General features: G+C 39.6%; 1 protein-coding gene across 3 annotated transcripts in view; it reads right to left on the bottom strand.

The window, feature by feature from the left end:
* The window catches only part of MCM8 (minichromosome maintenance 8 homologous recombination repair factor), a 44,843-nt gene extending 25,864 nt beyond the window's left edge, over nt 1-18,979 (bottom strand). The window contains exons 1-10 of one of the 3 annotated variants that reach the window (XM_049868797.1): nt 18,597-18,979; nt 16,030-16,182; nt 15,663-15,746; nt 13,354-13,436; nt 12,790-12,939; nt 10,850-10,953; nt 9,900-10,098; nt 5,515-5,600; nt 1,027-1,178; nt 613-808 (exon numbers count right to left, since the gene is read on the bottom strand). In XM_049868797.1, the coding sequence (XP_049724754.1) occupies nt 613-808; nt 1,027-1,178; nt 5,515-5,600; nt 9,900-10,098; nt 10,850-10,953; nt 12,790-12,939; nt 13,354-13,436; nt 15,663-15,746; nt 16,030-16,177 (1,202 nt within the window). In that variant the 5' untranslated portion in view covers nt 16,178-16,182; nt 18,597-18,979. The remainder of the gene's footprint in view (nt 1-612; nt 809-1,026; nt 1,179-5,514; nt 5,601-9,899; nt 10,099-10,849; nt 10,954-12,789; nt 12,940-13,353; nt 13,437-15,662; nt 15,747-16,029; nt 16,183-18,596) is intronic. The other 2 variants (XM_049868798.1, XM_049868799.1) reach the window with 2 other exon arrangements.
* Between the last annotated feature and the right edge of the window lie 61 nt (nt 18,980-19,040).

Genomic DNA, 19,040 nt, shown 5'->3' with positions numbered 1-19,040 from the left:
ACGGTTTGGGATTCACTGTCCCCTCACTCTTTCACTCAGTGCTGTCATTATCATACAAGTTGTGTGAGACAGTAATTTTCCTTACTGTTTCAACCAAACCAAAAAACCAAACCCAACGCCGCTGAATCGATTCTGACTCATAGTGACCCTACAGGACAGAGTAGAACTGCTCCATAGGGTTTCCCAGGAGCGGCTGGTGGATTCAAACTGCTGACCTTGTGGTTAGCAAGGTCAGCAAACTTTTTCTGTCAAGGGCCAGATAGTAAGTTATCTGTGAACCACTGTTCTCTATCAACAACTGTTCAGCTCTGCTACAAAGCACAAAGCAGTCATAGACAATACACAAACAAATCAGCATGGCTACTTTCTAGCAAAACTTTATTAATGGAAACTGAAATTTTTAAATTTCACGTGTCATGAAAAGGTCTTTTTTTCCCCACCATTTCAAAATTTAAAATCCATTCCTCATTCACAGACAGCACAAAAACGGGGGGATTTAACCCATGGACTGTAGTTCGCCAGACATTTTGACTTAAGTTTTTTTGTTACTTGTAGGCAAGAACATTCCAACATGCATATATTTAATAAAACGTTAGATAATCTCATACGTACTTGACAATGAGCTTAAACAGATTTTTTTCAGCTTGAATCTCTTGGACAGCATAAAGGTCTCTGAGTGAGAACTCCATCAATGTTCCCTGCTTAGACCCACTCTCTGAAGTCTTTGTTTTCTGCCCTTTGCTATTGCAAACAGAATTTGCCTCAATGTATAGAAGGAACATGCATTTGTCATTCTTATTTCGAGAGCCTGTCAAATTAAAAACAGTGAAATTAATGTTTTTATTTTCTCTATAAAGATTCAACCAGAAAGTAAAAGAAAGGCATAGTGAACTTTGAATAAACCTTTAAAGTTTCATCTTATAGAAGAAAACAAGGGATTCCCCAAACTGGTGGAGATTCAGAAGTATCTAAAAAACAAATCATTACTGAGGGGAAATCAAACTGAAGAAAAGAGTTATGCCATACCTTCTTCAGCATTGGAGACTTTGACAATTCCAGTAATAGTCACCGTGTCTCCTGGGACACAGCTATCCACAAGATCGTGAAGCAGCTCGCATTCTATTGTTCGGGGAATTCGACCTGCTTCTCGGTGATCATCAGACATCAGCTCCTGGATTCTAAGAAGTTCAACAATGCTCAATTAGTGCACTCTCTGACTCTGGGTTACTTCGTCAGCACACTAACCCTTCAGGGTTCACGTGGCACTGAGCTAGATATAGGACAGATGGGGGAGAATTTCAAAGGTGCATCTAAAATTACTTTAGTGGTTTCCAGTTCAGCATGGCAGACTGAGTACATGCATTTGCTTACTTCCCTCCAAAATGCACGTCAAAATGATGGTCACTAAAACAGCGGAGGAGACCGTTCTCGGGCATACAAAGGTGTCATCAGCAAACAAGAGATATCAGTGATAGCTAAACTAGTAAACCGCCTTGAGCATTATGCTTTTTTAAGAACTATCTATATGGGATCAAAGTGACAACAGCAACTTGAAAAGTTAGGTAGAAACCTTAGGCGGCAGTGAGTGGAACAACTCAAAAGGAGGGCGAGAATGGTTGTACAAGTTCAAGAATGTAATCACTGTCACTGGATTGTACACGTTGAATTGGTGTATGTTTTGCTGCACATACTCTCAACAACAACAAAATAAATGTAAAAGAGAAAGATTAATCAGATTTTAGGAGACAGTAAATAGAAAAGTATTAAAGGATAAAACAAAATGAAGTTCAAAATACACACAGGAAAAGGTTAACAAGAGAAGGAGGAGCCAATGTTCTCAGCAGAACCCTAAAGAGGTTTCCAATTTGGAGTCAGCAGGAATGGCGAACTGGAAGAAAATGGGATAATCAATATAAAGTCATACAATAGCTGTGAAAAATTTTTTTGGAAAGGGGTGGACTGGTGGGTAGGGGAAGAATGACGGCATTTCAGCAAAGACATGATGCTTTACCCTCTGGCAAAAACCAGAGCACTGTTCTAAGGAAATAGATCTATCGGCCCTGGGAGCAGAGCTACGGTGTCCCGTGAGGATATTAGAGCTCCAGGAAAAAGTCTCGTCATTCTGACATTTGAGGGGCTCAACCCTAATTCAAAACTACATTCATAAAGCAAAACCTGATAGCCAAAACCCCTACCTTCTGATCCTGGGGTGAGGCCTTGTGAGGAAAAAATCCTACCTACAAAACACAAAGGAAAGCTATCCCAGCTATACCTAATAATCTCTCATTCTTCATCAGACATTTGCCAAAATGAGAGAAGAGAAAATAGTCAAATATTCTACAGGAGAAGATAATTCTAGAACAAAAGCAAGATGATGACACAACTAGATGCATCCTTATTAAGTTTCAGAACATCATGGATAAAAGGATTACAAAGAAGGTAAAAAGTCCCATCTTCTCTAAGGAATGAGATCAGGCCACCATCAGATCTATCATCAACATCTCTGGATGCAAAGGACAAGATGGTACTATCTTTACAGGCTGCTAGGCAAACTCTTACTCTAGTATAAGAATGAAATTAAAATATTTTCAGACATGCAAGGACCCAGAAAGTTTTACTTTCCATACACTTTCTGAAAATTTACTTGAAAAAATTCTCTAGAAAAACAAAAAGAGAATCTACAAAAATAAAAAACAAGACTCAAGAAAACAATGGGCCTAACCCAGCAGAACAATGAAGCAAAATCCCAGCATGACAACAGGGCTGCAGGCCTGGGGAACAACTGAGCCAGACTTAAGGAGGGCTCAGGAGGTTTTTGTTTTTGTTCTTTGAGGTGGATTTCATGTATCCCATAGTGTATTTAGGAGAGAAGGGAAAGCTGGGGTAATACGGTGGAGGCATACTCTAAGAAATCAAATCAGCATTTAGAAACCCTAGGAAAAACAAAACGCTACACAGCAAAGCTACAGTCCAAACATGAGGCACGATAAAACATGGGAAAATTCTGAACAACTAGTGGAGTATAAGACAAGATAGTTTATTTGACTTTGAGACTTAGATCATTTTCCATTACGGGCAAAAGGAAAAAACAAACAAGCAAATCCAAAAAACAAAAAAATCCAGTGACAAAAAATTACATTTCCTTTTCTGGCATCTGATTGCCTTACTTAGTTCTGTGTTGAACAACATTTACATCACCATAAAAATGTAAAAGCTGTTTAACATTTTGTTATATGAGACATACAAGTAAAACAAAATGGCAATTACGGTTAGAAAACAGAAGGTAAATATTGGCAATTTAAAAGTAACTTCACAGGGGACAAAAAGTCCAGAGGTGGAAGGGGGAGAACTGAAAGCAAGTACTGAGTCTCCGATGTCCTCAGCTCATGATGTAGCAGCGCATGCAGCAAAGTGAAGGAAGAAAGGGACGCAAGAATGTTATCCACCCTTCCGTATGAGGCAACAGGGAGTTGGGACTGTGGCCCTCTACACTGATTGATTGTTTTTAAACATTTACATGTGTTACTTTAATTAAAACTTTTATTTGCTTAAATAATTGTTCTAAGTACAGTCATTGAATATAAAAATAGTAAATCTGGAATAAATTCAATATACATCTAGAGTTTCCCAATTCTTTTCAGGTCCCAGCCACGCAATGGAATCCCACCAACCTGCACTACTTCAAACCCTGAACCATGCTAGCTCACCTCCCTCACCCTTAATGCCCATTCAAACACCACCAGAGCAGAAAGAAAAGTCTCAGAATGACAGACACAACACACTCTGATTACCTTACTTTAATAAAGTAGGTTTTTAGACTTTTCTTACAAAAGAACATCGATTTCTGTGTTCCCTTTAGAAATATTTGAAAACACAGATAAACAAAAGGAAGAAAATAACGGTGACTCTTATCTCACCTCCCAGAGAGCATACTCTCAAGGTTTTGTGTTTCTTGCCAGTGTTTATTATCTTTTTATTTTTAAAAATAAAAATAAAACCAGGATTTTACAAAATTCATGAATGTGTAGCAAATAACATTCTATAACTAGCTTTTTGACTAAATAACATTGTACAAATTTTTTATTTCATTTTTAAATATTCTCCTGCAATATTATTTTTAGAGGCTATGCAATAATCCATTGTACCACCACCCTTGTGATCATTTTTTTCCCCAGACATTTAGGCTGTTGCCAATTTTTTCTTACCAACGCTGTGAAAATATACTTCCAGCAACCTATTTCTGCACATATGATTATTCTTATCAAAAGAACTCTTAGAACTGGGAATTTAATCCACTACGGCCACCCCAACCCAAGCCTCAGAAAAACCAGGAATCTACTAGAGATGGCTGGAAGGAGACCTTTCTTCTCGGGCAGAAGTCACCTTACCCATAGAATAGAACAATTACGTAAGCTAATTCTGTACTGACGAAATCTCACTGTTAACTAAGTCATTTAAAATAAACTTGAGTATTACCTTACTTTTAAGAATTCAGGAAAAAAAGAGCTTAAATAACCTCCGTTTCTCAAAAGTTTCCACTAAGTTTCATTTCCTAACATTAGGAGATCATCGTTCAAATGCAATTAAACTATTTAAATTTTCTCATCTCCTATTTTTAACTGAATGTAGAGATTCTGCTCAAATACATTAAATCATCCTAGACCGTCTCTGCGTATACACTGCTGTGACCCTCACAGCACCTCTGAGGCCCTCATTACCCTCTTCAGTGGTCAAAGTCCCAGCAACACGGGCTGCAAACCAGGCTTCGCTATTCACCGGGCAAATGATCACACCCAAGTCTTAAATAATCCCTCTTTTAGGAAATGGGGACAAGGCCACAATCCTGAAGGGATTTTGTGTCGATCAAATGGGACGTTTGTAAAGATCTTAGCACAGTGAACAGTAATTATTACACATGCTGGCCTTGGTTTTTACAGGGCAGAAGGGAGGTGAAGCCAGCACAGTACTTGGCAGACAGTCAGCTCACTTTTCCCCTGGGTTCATAGTTTTTTAGGATCACTCCTATTTCAGCCAGGTTTCTCTCTCTCTCATACACACACACGCCTACCTGGACTTGCAAAAGTAAGTTTTTGTTTTCAGATACCTCATGGACAGTGAGAACATGAAATGAAACATGGCCACTCCTAAGGGATTATTTTAGAAACTTCGAAAACATTATTTCCATCACAGTTCGTTATGGAATGAATTACACGGCTCTGATTATGGTGTATTTCCAGTTCAATGAATCACAGAACTGAGATATAAAATGAACTACTTCTCAATAGCAACAGGACATAATACATCTACATCAAATCCCTTCTAGAATCCAAAAGAGAATAAAATACAAATAAAGACAATTACCATTTCAATACAGAAGTACTCATCAAATAAATTTATGCTACACTTTATCACTGTTTACAGATAAAAATCACAGTATAGTACAGTAAACTTAGATTTACTTGACAATACGACAAAGACCTACACCCTGTCTTTTATTTAAGTCTGATTGCTTACTTGATCGACTGCCAGTCCATCGTGACTGTGAGAGGAGAGCTACGCAGAGCAGTAAATGACTTCCCTCGACACGCAGGCACAGGACACTGTAACGAGATTAACTCACATGGAGATTTTGATAAACACCTGCAATCATATCTCAGGAAAATTCAAGGTATAATGCTTCATTTAAGATGTCTTTAAAAAAAAAAAAAAACTGGCCTCACTCTTCAGACAGGGAGTGGACTGGACTACGGGATGGAAAGGGATACTGGTGAAGAACGTGCTTCTTGGATCAAGTAGACACACGCTGGCATCTCTTGTCTGGAGGGGAGATGAGAGGGGGGAAGGGGCCAGAAGCTGGCTGAATGGACATGAGGAGAGGCTGGAGGGAGGGAGTGTGCCGTCTCATTGGGCGGAGAGCAATTAGGAGTTTAAAGCAGGGTGTATATAAGCTTTTTGTATGAGAGACTGACTTGATTTGTAAACTTTCACTTAAGGCACAATAAAAATTTAAAAAAAAAATCAAAACTAAATAAAAGAAAACTGGCCTCAGGATGGTATTACAGTAAAATACACTAATAGCTGTAGTGGCCTTCTATTTCCTCTGCAATGGCTCTGTATCACGAGCTTCTGAGATACTTTCCTATCTGGCTCCTCTCTTAGAGCTCTGGGTATGCCAGCCTCCTCACTTGGCCCTCATAAATACCCAGCACTTATTCCTTCCTTTGTGCCCATGCAGTCTCCTGATCCATGAATGCCCACTCTCCTCAAGTCCACATACCCAGTTACAGCCCTCCCCTCTTCAAAAGCCTTTCCTGGGTCTACTCAATCCCCAGCTCTCCCATCTAGAATTCTTTTGCACTGTTTGGACAATATTTAATGTATGAGAAAGTCAGTCCTTAACATATAACCAGGTGTGGTCCAGTTTTCATTACTAAGTCACTGCTTGGATGTCAGGATGAATTCACAGATTCACAGACAGATGGTGGCAGATTGTATTTTCTGAATACGACTGCAATAATCTCTCCCTATAGCCTTTCCAGAGTCTTGCCACTCCCCTCTCAAGAGATGGAGTCTGATTCCCTCTCCTGGAATCTGGGCAGGCTGCAACTCACTTTGTAACCAAGAGAATGTGACAGAAGTGATGCTGCATGACTTCCAAGGCTAGTTCATAAAAGGCAATACCACTCCTGCCCTGTAAGCTGGAATACCGTCTCTTGAAGCTATCAGCAGCCATGTGAGCAGACCAAGTGCCCTGAGCTGCCCTACCGTGCGCGAGAAGCCAAAACTAGCCACAGAGAGACCACATGGAGAAGAGAGAAGTGTACAGCCAGTCCCCAGCCCCTTGGTCTTCTAGCTCCAGCCACCATCTGACTACAATTCCATGAGGGACCTAGAGTCAGTATTACCCAACTGAGTAGTTTTCTTCAAAACTCCTGACCTACAGGAACCATGAACAATAATAAAACGTTGTTACTTACAGCCCCTAAGTTCTGAGGTGGTTGTTATGCAGCAATAGTGGCTAGAACAGAGATCACCTGGATTAACCATCTTTCTGGCTACTTCAATTCACTGCAGTTTGGACACATGTAGGAACTTGTCACCACATCACTCACAGTATGACTCAATGTTCCCACCCACTGCTGTCGAGTCGACTCCGACTCAAAGTGACAGAGTAGAACTGCCCCATAGGGCTTCCAACGCTGTAAATCTTCACTGAAGCAGACTGCCACATCTTTGGTGGTAGCTGGTGAGTTTGAAACACCAACCTTTCGGTTAGCAGCTGAGTGCTTTAACAACTGTGCCACCAGGGTTCCCTGAATCAAGGTTACTACCCACTGTATTAGAGGGTACGGAAATACTCTGAACAAATGCTGTTTACAGGCAGGATCAGGATTTAAATTCCAGCCTTCGGTGCCCTGAACCCTAAGTTGAGACTACTAGTAGATGACATTCAGAACCAGTGACTGAATCATCTTACACACCCTGTTCTTCTTGTAAGGGAAAGAAACCCTAGGAATGTCAAACAGAAATATCATGTATTTGCATTTTCAAATTTTTCAAGAAATTATTTCACAAGGGTTCAAACCTTTGCATTGAGTGAAAATTTAATAAATGTTAAATTTATTAAAGTTCAAGGATAGTAAAGGCAACTCCAGAAAAGGATAAGAGGTAGGGCAGTTCTCTGCTTTATTAAAAGTTTCAGTAAGATCCTGCAGAACTGCGCAGGAGCAGTAAAATGGAACAGACATGTCTGCAGGAGTCCAGTGTGCTACAGAGGAAGCATGACACATCAATGGGAACAAGTTAATTTAAGAAATAGTGACAGGACAACTGCCTTTTCACCTAAAAGAATAAAATTAGATCCCTAGCTCTACGCCATTCACAAAATTAAATTCCAGATGGTCTAAAGATTTGAATGTAAAAAACAAAACTTAAAATTATTAGAAAAAATGAAGGAGATATGTTTCTAAGACTTCAGTAAGGAAGACCATAAAATATAAGTCACGTGGGAAACGACTGATCGATTTGACCATGTCAAAATGTAAAATTGTACAACAAAGACATCATAAATTTAAACGATAAGCCAACGACTAGGAGAAGATATCTGTAATGTATATAATCAGCAGTGACTAGTTATCTAGAATACATAAAAAACTTCTATCAATACACTCATAGAAAAATGAGCAGAATTGAGTAGAAGCTATAAACAGAAAATTTAATAAGGAAGGAAACTGAATGGCCAGTAAAAATGTGAAAAGATGCTCACTCTTAACAGAAACTATAGAAGTTTACACTAAAAATGAAATACCATTTTACACCTATCAGCCTGGCAAAATTAAAAAGTCTAACAACATCAAGTTTAATGAAGATATGGGGAAATGACAACTGCTTAACACTACTTGCAGGGGTCTAACTTGGGACCACGACTTTGGATAGTAATTTGACAACATCTACTAAAGTTAAGTTTATCTTATAACTGAGAAATTCCTCTGCTAAGGAGACATGTGTAAGAACTATCTTCTCTGCAGCATTACTAACAACAGCAAAAAATTGGCAACAACATGAACGTTTACTACCAGGAAAATGGATAAATAGTGGTTATTCATTTAATGGAATATTACACAATAGTAAAAATAAAAGCGTGAGATATATATTATCATAGGTAGAACTCCAAAATAATCAAAGGGGGTAGGAGGGGAAAGCTGCAGAATGTTATACTCAGTATACCATTTACACAACCACAATGCAACAAAACAAACTCTACACATATAGTCAATACTGGCCCTACATCTTATTCTTTTCCCGAACTGCCTTTACTATCCTTGAACTTTAATAAATTTAACACTTATGTTTTATTTATCATTAAGTATATTAGTATGACTTGAGGAATACATATCATTCTCAGAACAGCAGCTGCATCTAGGGATGGGAGAAGGGAGTGGAACTGAGAGGGGAACAAAGAGACTTCAACTTTAACTGTAATATGCCCACTCCTCACTTATCGGCGTGGTTAGGTTTCAAAGGCCAGGTCATTAAGCGAAAATTGGAAGTATGAGAAAACGGAGGATGATGAATTCAGATTACAAAGTGGGGGATGACTACATCATTACACAACTGCCAAATTACATCATTACATAACTGCCAAACTACTGAAAATCATGGCCCATCCAAGTTAACACATAACCTTAACCATCACAGGCAGTGTTACTCTCGCCTCATACCTTGGTGTTCATCACCACCAGAGCTATGTCGTTAACGCACAAAATAGTCGGACAGTAGATTTTTTTTTACCATTAGCACAAGTGCAATATGTCGGATAATGAGACTGTCGATAAATAAGGAGTACTTGTAATTTACATTTTTGGTTAAAAAAAATTAAGCTAAAATCACAAAGTACTAATATTTGCTAACTCAGAATGGGGGGTACATAGATGTTACTTACATCATCATCTATACTTCTATATCATTTTAGAATCTACTGTTCAAAAAAAATTAAGAAAGAAAAAAGGAACAAAACATATCACTTCCAAAACACTGGAAGGAATAAAGGAAAGAAAACTTTATGTATGCATCAATGTACAAAAAGGATACACGTTAACTTCAGGATAAAGACTGTCTCTGAGGATGGTATAGACAAGGAGTAAAAGGGAGACACTAATCATAACTGTAACGCTTTATATCTTTAAAACGTTATCTGGAGTGTAGCTGGCAAAATGTGACTTTTGGGTGGTGGTAATGTTTTATTTATTTCTGTGTTTTCTGTACCCTGAAGCATTTCATAATTTAAAACCCAAAACAAAAAATAAGCTCTGTATTCAGAAACAGGAAATACCTTCCGTGAACTGATTTTCCTTCTTTACTAAGGCAAGTAAAGAAGTAGTTAAAGACCATGGTATTACCTTTGTGGGGGGATTATATTTTCCATCTGTAAGAGAACAGCTCTGAATTTCCCCACATGCAGCACACAGAAAAGCCATCTTGGTGCAAAGGGGTTTTATGTTACTGACTCGAACCACCGTCCCTCTTAGAGCAATGTATTTTCCATAGTAATTTGCTCGGACATTCTTGAGCTGTGTCAAGGGCTCATAGTTATACACCCTAAAAACAAAAACAGGAACATATGTATCTATGAATTTACAATGAATAGTGTTGAGGCTGTCTGTATTTCCCCAAGTTCTTTTTAGGAGCAACTATGGAACACTCAAACCACATCACCCCTACATATTTCAGAAATCTCACAAGAATAAAATCAGTCTTTAAAACACAAATGGCTAAATTTTCCCTTTACTTCCCGTCCCACGCGCTGTTCTCTGGGGAAAAACGAAAGCACACAGATTCAACAACTTCTGGGTGTCTAGCTTCTTTTTAAAAGACTGTTAGGAAATGTCCTTAAATTCCAGAAAGGAAAAACAAAACCCTGATGGTTACCTTATGCCTCTCTCCTAATGAGAATTTAAGGTTTTAAAATACTATAAAGAAAAATTCAAGAAAAACAAAATGACTTCTGTAATTTCATTTGTTCCCTGTGTCTAGTAGAAACTTAATATATTTTAACAAAATCTAATCACAGGGTTAACACATTACATGGTTTATTAAATTTACACAGCAGTCTTTGTAAGCAAACATCCAAAACTGCTGTTTACATAAATTCACAAGTGGGAAAATCAACTTATTTGGACAGAAGAGCCTTATTTCAGTTATGTTTCACCTTAGTACAATGGTCAATGATAGCAAAGAAGCTCATTTTCTTTTTACTGATTTCCTTTGCTCTACAAAATGAGATTTTCATTCTTAACCAATCTTCAGTGCCCTAGCCTGCATAATACTTTAATACCAGCAATGTCCTCACCTTGCATGAACGTGCGGCACATTTACCATTGTCTCCCCATCACTGGGCAATCCTTCTTGGGCTTGTAATTCAGCTGCGTGCCTTTCAAGGTCCTTAGTTAATATCTAAGTAGGACAGACATTTACTCAAGTTAGAAAACACCTTTAAGCAGAACTTTAATACAGAACATGAATGTTATGAATATAAACACTTCAGAACAAAAAATAAACACAAATCTATAGCCCTTTAAAAACCTGATAATTATCACTGCTCTTAACCTCAACGACAGGGATTGACACAACAGCCTCAACAATGGGCTCAAACATATCAAAGTTCATGGAGATGGGGCAAGACTAGGCAACATTTCATTCTGTTACATGTAAGGTCAACACGAGTCAGAGTCAACTTGACAGCAACTAATAATTTTACAGTGGCTTATGTTTCACCTGGAATTTTGCTGTCCTTGGGCTGGAAAACTCCAGCATTCCTGTCTGTCTACCTTCTGTCCCAACTAGACGTAATATTAAAAGTCCTTATGGTAGCCCCCAAAGCCTTTACCTCCTAGATGGGTTCTGCAGAAAAAATGCTTTTTTTGCATCTCCATATTCATTGATTAAACAAGACAGAGATAATAAAGAAGTTCCCAGAAACACCCAATACCTGCCCCTTGACATCTGACATTAAATAAAATAAATATTTAACACCAAAATTTGTGCACAAAGCAGAACGCCAACAGTCTAAGAGGGAAAATGAGATCCACACATACAGCTGTAATTGCTATAAGAACCATAAAGATTTAGTCAAAATATGAGTTCTGAAAAGGGGTCACGAGAAAAAGTTCCAAGGCATTTGGAAAGGCGAGGAGTGACGGGAGTAGAGAATACTGACCAGAGCTCAGTTTGGCTGGACTGAAGTGAATGAAGGAGAGTAATGGGGAAACGAAGTTATGCCAGATCATGGAAGGCCTTCAATGCCAAGCAAACGATTTGGATTTCATTTGGAAGAAATGAGTCACCGGTTCCCAAACATAGATCATGTTTTACAAAGTATCACAGTAGTATAAGAAAGATAATGAAAGCTCAGCCAAAGGCAGAGGCAGTTCAGAATGGAAAGGAAGTGGACTTGAGACACGTTTTAGAAATAGATATGACAGCAAGTGGTAACTAATGGACACGGGGAGCTAAGGAAAAAGATGAGTCTGAAGACAATAGCCAAGGTTCCCAGTCTCGGGTTACTAGCACAATAAACACTTTTGTGATGAACTGTCCCCTTGTGCCTGGATACCCTTACTTCCTCCCTGTATGTCTAAATCCTAGGTACTCCTTCAAGACGTATCATTAACTCACCACCTCTATAAAGTCTTCTTTTGAGCACTCCCTGTTTCTTACCCAACGGCTGAGGATCTTGTCTTTAGCCTATGAATGCATCTAGCACTCTACCTGTGCTTCTTCTGAGATTTACCACTCTCTACCTGGAAGCATTTATCTGTTTGCCAGTCTAAAAATTGCTTTCACATACATTGCCATCTTATCCTGTGAAAAACTCAGGCAGGCATCATACATTCATTACTTTCATTTTATATATGGAACACTCAGGGAGGTTAAACAACTTCACATGCCACAGAACCTAGATTGGAGGTTGGTCTTTTTGCTCTATGTTCATTACAGACGTACCGTGATGCCTTGTCTTATCTTCTCTACGTGACTGTATAGCTCCTTGAGACAAGGTTTAATTCTGCACAATCTTTAACTCTATCAAACTAATTCAAGTAAGCTAGAAGTAAATCTGATATACAGCCAAGTTGCCGTATGTAGAACGAATGGTACCTTTTAGGACAGGACTGCCACCTCAGATCGAGCCAACGTCCGCCGGAAATAGCTAAGACTCTTTTACAGAAGGTGTTGCCACTGTAAAATCTTCCTTTAAATTTTGACAGAAGTCCACATGAAGTAAATCCTCACCTGATGTATTGCCAGACCCATGCAAGCCAAGGTTTTCTCAGGCGTATCCCTTAGTTCATTTGCTATATTAGGTATCAAGTTAGCGACTTCATCATCTTTCGTCAGCTCTTTAAAATCCACCAAAATACTTCCCTTTCTTTCTATTTCATCCTATAAAATATTAAAATACAGAAATAGTAATTGTTTTTTCAGAGTCAATTATCCTCATTAAGTGTTCTATCACATTCTCTGAGAAAGCATATAACATTTATACGGTGACAGTGATAAAAACTGTACGCTTTCTGCCAAGCACAATTCTAATATTTTAGATTTGTTCACTTATGCCTCTTAAGAACCCTATGAAATAAGCATTAATACTATTACCTCCAGCTAACAGATGAAGAAACTGAGGCACAGAAAAGTATTCACCGAAGTCCATACCACAAGGAAGTGGCAAACCTGGTATCTGAACCAACAAAATCTGACTCCAGTGTCTATAATCACAATCGCCAGCACCGCAAACAGACCGTTCAGTACAACGACATATAAAGGCAGACTAATAGCTTTGTTGTGCAGGAATCTTACCTTATCATATAAATCAATGCGCCTTGTGAAAAAATTTTCAAATGCTTGAATCTTCTCAATAAAAGGAGAGCTATCACTGTAAACTAATCCAACAAATATGGCATTAGCACAATCATGAAAACTACATGCATATTTCTCACGCGACAGAAGAAATACCATATACGTGCTAGAGGATTTTCTCCAATTGCCTTGTATTCCAATTACATTTAGAAAAGAACTGGTTTAGAATGTATACTTAAGATTCTAAAACGAGTTTAGACTTGCATAATCTGAAATACAGGCACAAAAATATGTCTCTCGCTAAAAGCACCAATATCTAGGAATGTTTATATTGAATTATTGACACCAATAAGACATATTCGTTCAAATGGCTTACATGATAACGTTTAAACCAAAAGTTATAATAAAGTTAAAGCCAGACATGTGAATTAAACTCTTACTCTCAATAATACTGAAGACAATCAGTCTTTGCAACATAAATTCTGCTGGTCCAAAGTGCCACCTGTCAAAGCCTTCCTGAAATCAGGTGAGAGACAGCCCATAGTTCACCTTGGTCCCAAAATCGTAAAGCTGTATTTTACACTATAAAGTTGTACAACATCTTGGAGTTGGTCTCCCATAGAGAAGCAATACAATGAAGTAGCTTGGAAATACAGTTCAAAAATCACTTATAGTGCCTGAGCTAACTGCTAGAGGAATACTGGGAATATGGTTGGCTAACGCATCCTAAAGCAACTAAAAGCAAGATCACCAATGAAACACACGTCTACGTAACAGAAAGAAACAGACTCTCAATACAGAGAACACTTATAAAACACTTTATTCATTCACAACACAAATACTACCAAGTGACTGGTCTGAGCTCCTGGAGTAGTGTAGGCTAATAGGAAAAAGACACAGATTAAAAAACAAAATAAAACAAAAACCCATACCTCATAAAAGACATAAACGTACAGGTACTATAACAGCACAAAAAACAGTTCCCCAAAACTAAGCAGACAAATGTATGAAATTAGCTTGGTGTTCTTGATTTTAAAGGGGAATTCTTAAATAAACTGTGTCTCTACAGAAACGTGAGCTGGTTATTGTCTGTCGGTTCCAAGTCCACCCTCCTACTCTCTGTTCTTGGATGCTATGAATAAGATCTGCATACCAGACGCCCCTGCCAGACTTCCTTTAGGTTCTACCAATGGGACACACTTTAGACCAATGAGAAGGTGACAGGGAAGAAATGCATTGTTTCCAATTCCTTTTAGCATCTCTCCAGCTGCAAAAGGCACCTGAAGTTCCAGTGTCCAGCTCCAAGGACCACCCATGCCACGCCCTACTAAAGTACCAGCAGTAGCCGGCCTCATTCCTCTCAGTGGTCTGAGCACAACTTTGTAGGGTGCCTGTCATGGGCTGACTTGTGCCACCCCAAATATGTGTATTAACTTGACTAGGCCATGATTCCCAGTATTTTGTGTTTGTCTTCCATTTTGTGATTGCAATTTTATGTTGAGATGATTACGGTAGGATTGTAACACCACTCTCACTCAGATCCAATGTAAAGGAACTTTCCCTGGGGTGTGGCCTGCACCACCTTTTATCTCTGAAGAGATAAAAGGAAACGGAAGCTAGCAAAGAGAGGGGACCTCATACCACCAAGAAAGCAGCACCAGGAGCAGAGCACGTCCTTCAGGCCCCAGGTCCCTGCACCTGGGAAGATTGAGGACAAGGACCTTCTCCCAGAGCCAACAAGAGAGAGAAAGCCTTCCCCTGGAGTTGACGCCTTACATTTGGACTTTAGGCTACTTTACTGTGAGAAAATAAATTTTTCTTTGTTAAAGCCATCCACTTGTGGTATTTATTACGGCAGCACTAGATGACTAAGACAGTGCCCCTCAGAGGTCTCAGTAACAGCTATGTTGTGGCCCCACCTTTGAATTCCTACATTCTGGTAACCTCAGAACTTCTTTATTGTTCCCTCAGCAAAACAGGAATGGTAGCTGGTTCCTGTAGTTACTATTATCTGGGGGTGGTTATCTCAGTGTTCCTTTTGGTCTTTCAGTCTTCCATCTGTATACTCAATTCCCTGTATTAAATCCCCTTTTTGGAATACTTACTGTGGTTTCTGTTTTCCTGACTGAAACAAAACCTATATATAACACTCCAAAAATCTAAACATGATCTAATTGTTTGGGTGACTTAAGACTACAGAAGGGGGTTATATTATCAGTAAGTCAATAACATAATAATATGAGATGTCACATTCAAAGATCAAGTTAAGGAAATCAAATTTACAATCTTTTTCAAACTTTTAGCTCTACCTTCCGAGAAATAAAACTTCCAGCCTTTATACGGTATGAACTTATCCAATGTTGACTGCAGTAGCAAAGACTGTGGGATTTGTTCTGGAAAAAAAAAAAAAAAATCAAAGGGTAGGTTAGCAGACATAAAGCAAAATTACTTTTCCAAGTTGCTTCTATTTTCAACGAGAGCCTAATATGACATTAACAGAACATCTGAATTAGAGATTTCAGTAAGAATTTTAGATGTTAAAATTCAAATGCTAGCTAAGGAGCAGTATCAAATATAAGAGAGACTGAAATTTAAGTTAAACCGCCTCATATGACAGGCATGAATGGCTTCCTTGATGAAGAAAAACAAAAGTGAACAATCCTTGACCTCACCTACCAGAAGAATGTTTCTCTGTGGTTTTATTCAGGTTAGGTCTGTGTTCCCTTTCTTGCCACTTTCCTGAATAGTTTCCACCACCTCTTCCTCTTTTCCAGCTTTGAAATCTTCCTCGTCCAAATCCTCTGCCTCTATACTCTCCACTCATATCTTCTAAAAGAAAGGTTAAAAAGTCTTCACCAAAACTGTAGGAGAAATAGTCCAACTAAAAATGTATTAACCTAGTTGTGGTGCAATAGGTTACTTTGTGTGTCCTTGTAACTCCCACCCAGGTGACTGGGTGAGACTATGAAGATAAGGTAATTGTGGCCCACCAAAGGGATTGGTCAGGTCAGCTTGTATCCCACTGGACTTGAAACGAGCCACCCCAGAGGAGGGAGAGGATTCCACTACCACCAAGGAAGAACATCCAGGAGCAGAGAGCACATTCTTTGGTCCTGAGATCCTTGCACTGAGAAGCTCCTGGACGAAGGAGACAGAGAGCAAGTTGTAACCTGGAAGATGGTAAGAAGCCGTGGCAGAGAAACTACAGCAGGAGACCAGCCCACAGAGCAAGAAAGCTGAGTGCCTTTGGGCCACGGCTTACTGGTAGAGTGGGGTGCCTCTGGGCACTTATTGGCAGGGGTTAAAAGAGTTTTTTAACACCTGAACAGGGCAGAGGCCTACGGCCAGAGAGAGGCATGCCTGTAATCACAGCTGGGAAGAAGCTGTCCTGATGGAAGAACTGTATCCTGAGTGTTCCTGAGCCTGAACTGTAGCCTGTTACTTCCCTAATAAACCCCATAATCGTGAGTATTGTCTGTGAGTTCTGTATGGCCACTGCAATGAATTATTAAACCCAGCAGAAAAGTACAGAGTGCCATGGGAGGTGTCAAAATTGGTAAAGCTGGTGGAAAGGGGAAGCATGTCTGACCTCCACCTCATAGGAATCAGCCTTGGGCTGTTAATCTTGATTCTCCCTCCCTGTTGTGAAGAGAGAGAAGGTCTGACTCCACCCCCACACCATTTTTTTAATAGTAAATAAGGAAACTTCATGTATTCTAGCTTGAGACTAGCAAATAGGCCTGCAACTTTGTTCATTATGGGAGAAGTCCCAAATACTCTGCAGTTACTCTTCTATTCCCCACCTCTTTTTAAGGCAAACCATAGATATGTTATTGTTGAAACAAGTATATACTAAATGCTCATAGGATAAAAATAAGAAAAAGTACTGTACCTGTAAGGAGCTCCCATGCTAGAAATGAAAATAAGGTAGGCAATTAACTCTAAGATAACTTGTTTGCAGTGTTTTGAGACTTACTACAACGCTGTACTGGCAAAACATAACCTCAACCTTCAGACACCAGGAATACATGATCACAATTTCTTATAGCCAGCCAGTCCTGCAGTATCGTATCCTATTTTTATCAGAAATATATTGATGATTCAGCTTTTCTTTCACCTCTGTAGAGGCCAAAGTGGGAAACAAGTTAATTTTCCTTTGGGATTTACAATTGTCTTAAAAAGATATCAGAAACAAGATCATTTCTAGGTCATTACCAATTAAATGAGTTCTTGGCAGCTTTTAGCAAAAATTTTCGAAATTTAAGTTTTTTTTTTTAAAAAGTCTGTCTATATGTGCTAACGAGCCCTAGCGGTGCAGTGGTGAAGCTCAGCTAACCAAAAGTTCAGCAGTTTGAATCTACCAGCCGCTCCTTGGAAACCCTGTGGGGCAGCTCCACTCTGTCCTATAGGGTCACTACGAGTCAGAATCGACTCAACGACAATGGGTATATATGCTAATATACTATAAAGTATAATCTCTTTTCTTCTCTGTGCACTCCCTTGTCTACTTTGTACCTAGGGAGATAATTCGCTTTTATTAAAAAGTTCACAAAGATAGTCCCCCGTTGAGTAGCAATTAACCAAAATGAGGGACCTTTGAAAAATGGGTTCTTAAAATTTCATATCCTAAGGAAACCCTGGTGGCACAGTGGTTAAGTGGTACAGCTGCTAACTAAAAGGTCGCAGTTCGAATCCACCAGGCGCTCCTTGGAAGCTCTATGGGGAAGTTCTCTCTGTCCTATAGGGTGGCTATGAGTCGGAATCCACTCGATGACAATGGGTTTGGTTTGTCTGTTTTTTTTTTTTTTTTTAAGGATAAAAATAACTAAGACTATATCCGTACACTGTACTGCAACTCACTATGAGTGCCTATCCGAATCTTTAAAGAGATTTAATTAATGAATTAAAAACTAAACAAGTTCACGATTGTAGGGCAAAACAAGATTTTGGTAATCCCTTAGATCACATTACACGTTAAGAAACTGAAGCCCAGAGACATTAATTGGTCAAGATCAAATTTGGCGACGATACAGAGGTCAAACCTCTCAATACTGCGCTCCTTCGACAACACTTGACGCCATATCCTTCTCAAATGAGACAAATATGGTAAAAATAACTAGTGAAATTTCCAACACAAATGTAAGAGGTAGAACTGGAGAATGAATACCGGAGCCACCCGTCAAATTGCTGTGCCTCGTTAAATAACCCTACTTTATTTACGCCTCCTGAAGATAAGGTCTTACTTGCAAAGAATATAAAGCTCGCCTAGTTTACGGCTGGGTAGGCTCCTGAATACGCGCTGATCCGTCTGGCTCAGCTCAGCTCTCCCTTCCTCCGGGGGGAGAAGCACCACGGAGCTGAGACGAGACCCCGAGGTCCGAGCTCCTCCGGCAACCCCGGCCCAAATTCCGTGGCTCTCCTCAGCCGTAGCTCTCCCGGCGTCCTCGCGCGGGGCCGGGTCCCATCTGGCGGAGCGGCTCGGAGATTTCACTTTTTCCACTGCGACCACGAAGGCCTCTCGTGAAGGTGTCTGAAGTGCAGGGTGCAGCGACCCCGCAGCAAGTTGAAGCCCGATTCCCCTCCAAGTTCTTTTTTGGCGCTCCTGTGACGCAACTTCCACCCAAGGAAGCGGCGCGTGGGGAGGGGCGGGACGGAACGGAGTGCAGCCAGTCAAGGCTCTCAACCAA

Source organism: Elephas maximus, chromosome 25 (genome assembly GCF_024166365.1).
Source record: "Elephas maximus indicus isolate mEleMax1 chromosome 25, mEleMax1 primary haplotype, whole genome shotgun sequence".
Classification (NCBI taxonomy): Eukaryota; Metazoa; Chordata; class Mammalia; order Proboscidea; family Elephantidae; genus Elephas; species Elephas maximus.
The sequence above is the reverse complement of the archived record's forward strand: the minus strand, read 5'-3'. Positions and strand labels throughout refer to the sequence as shown.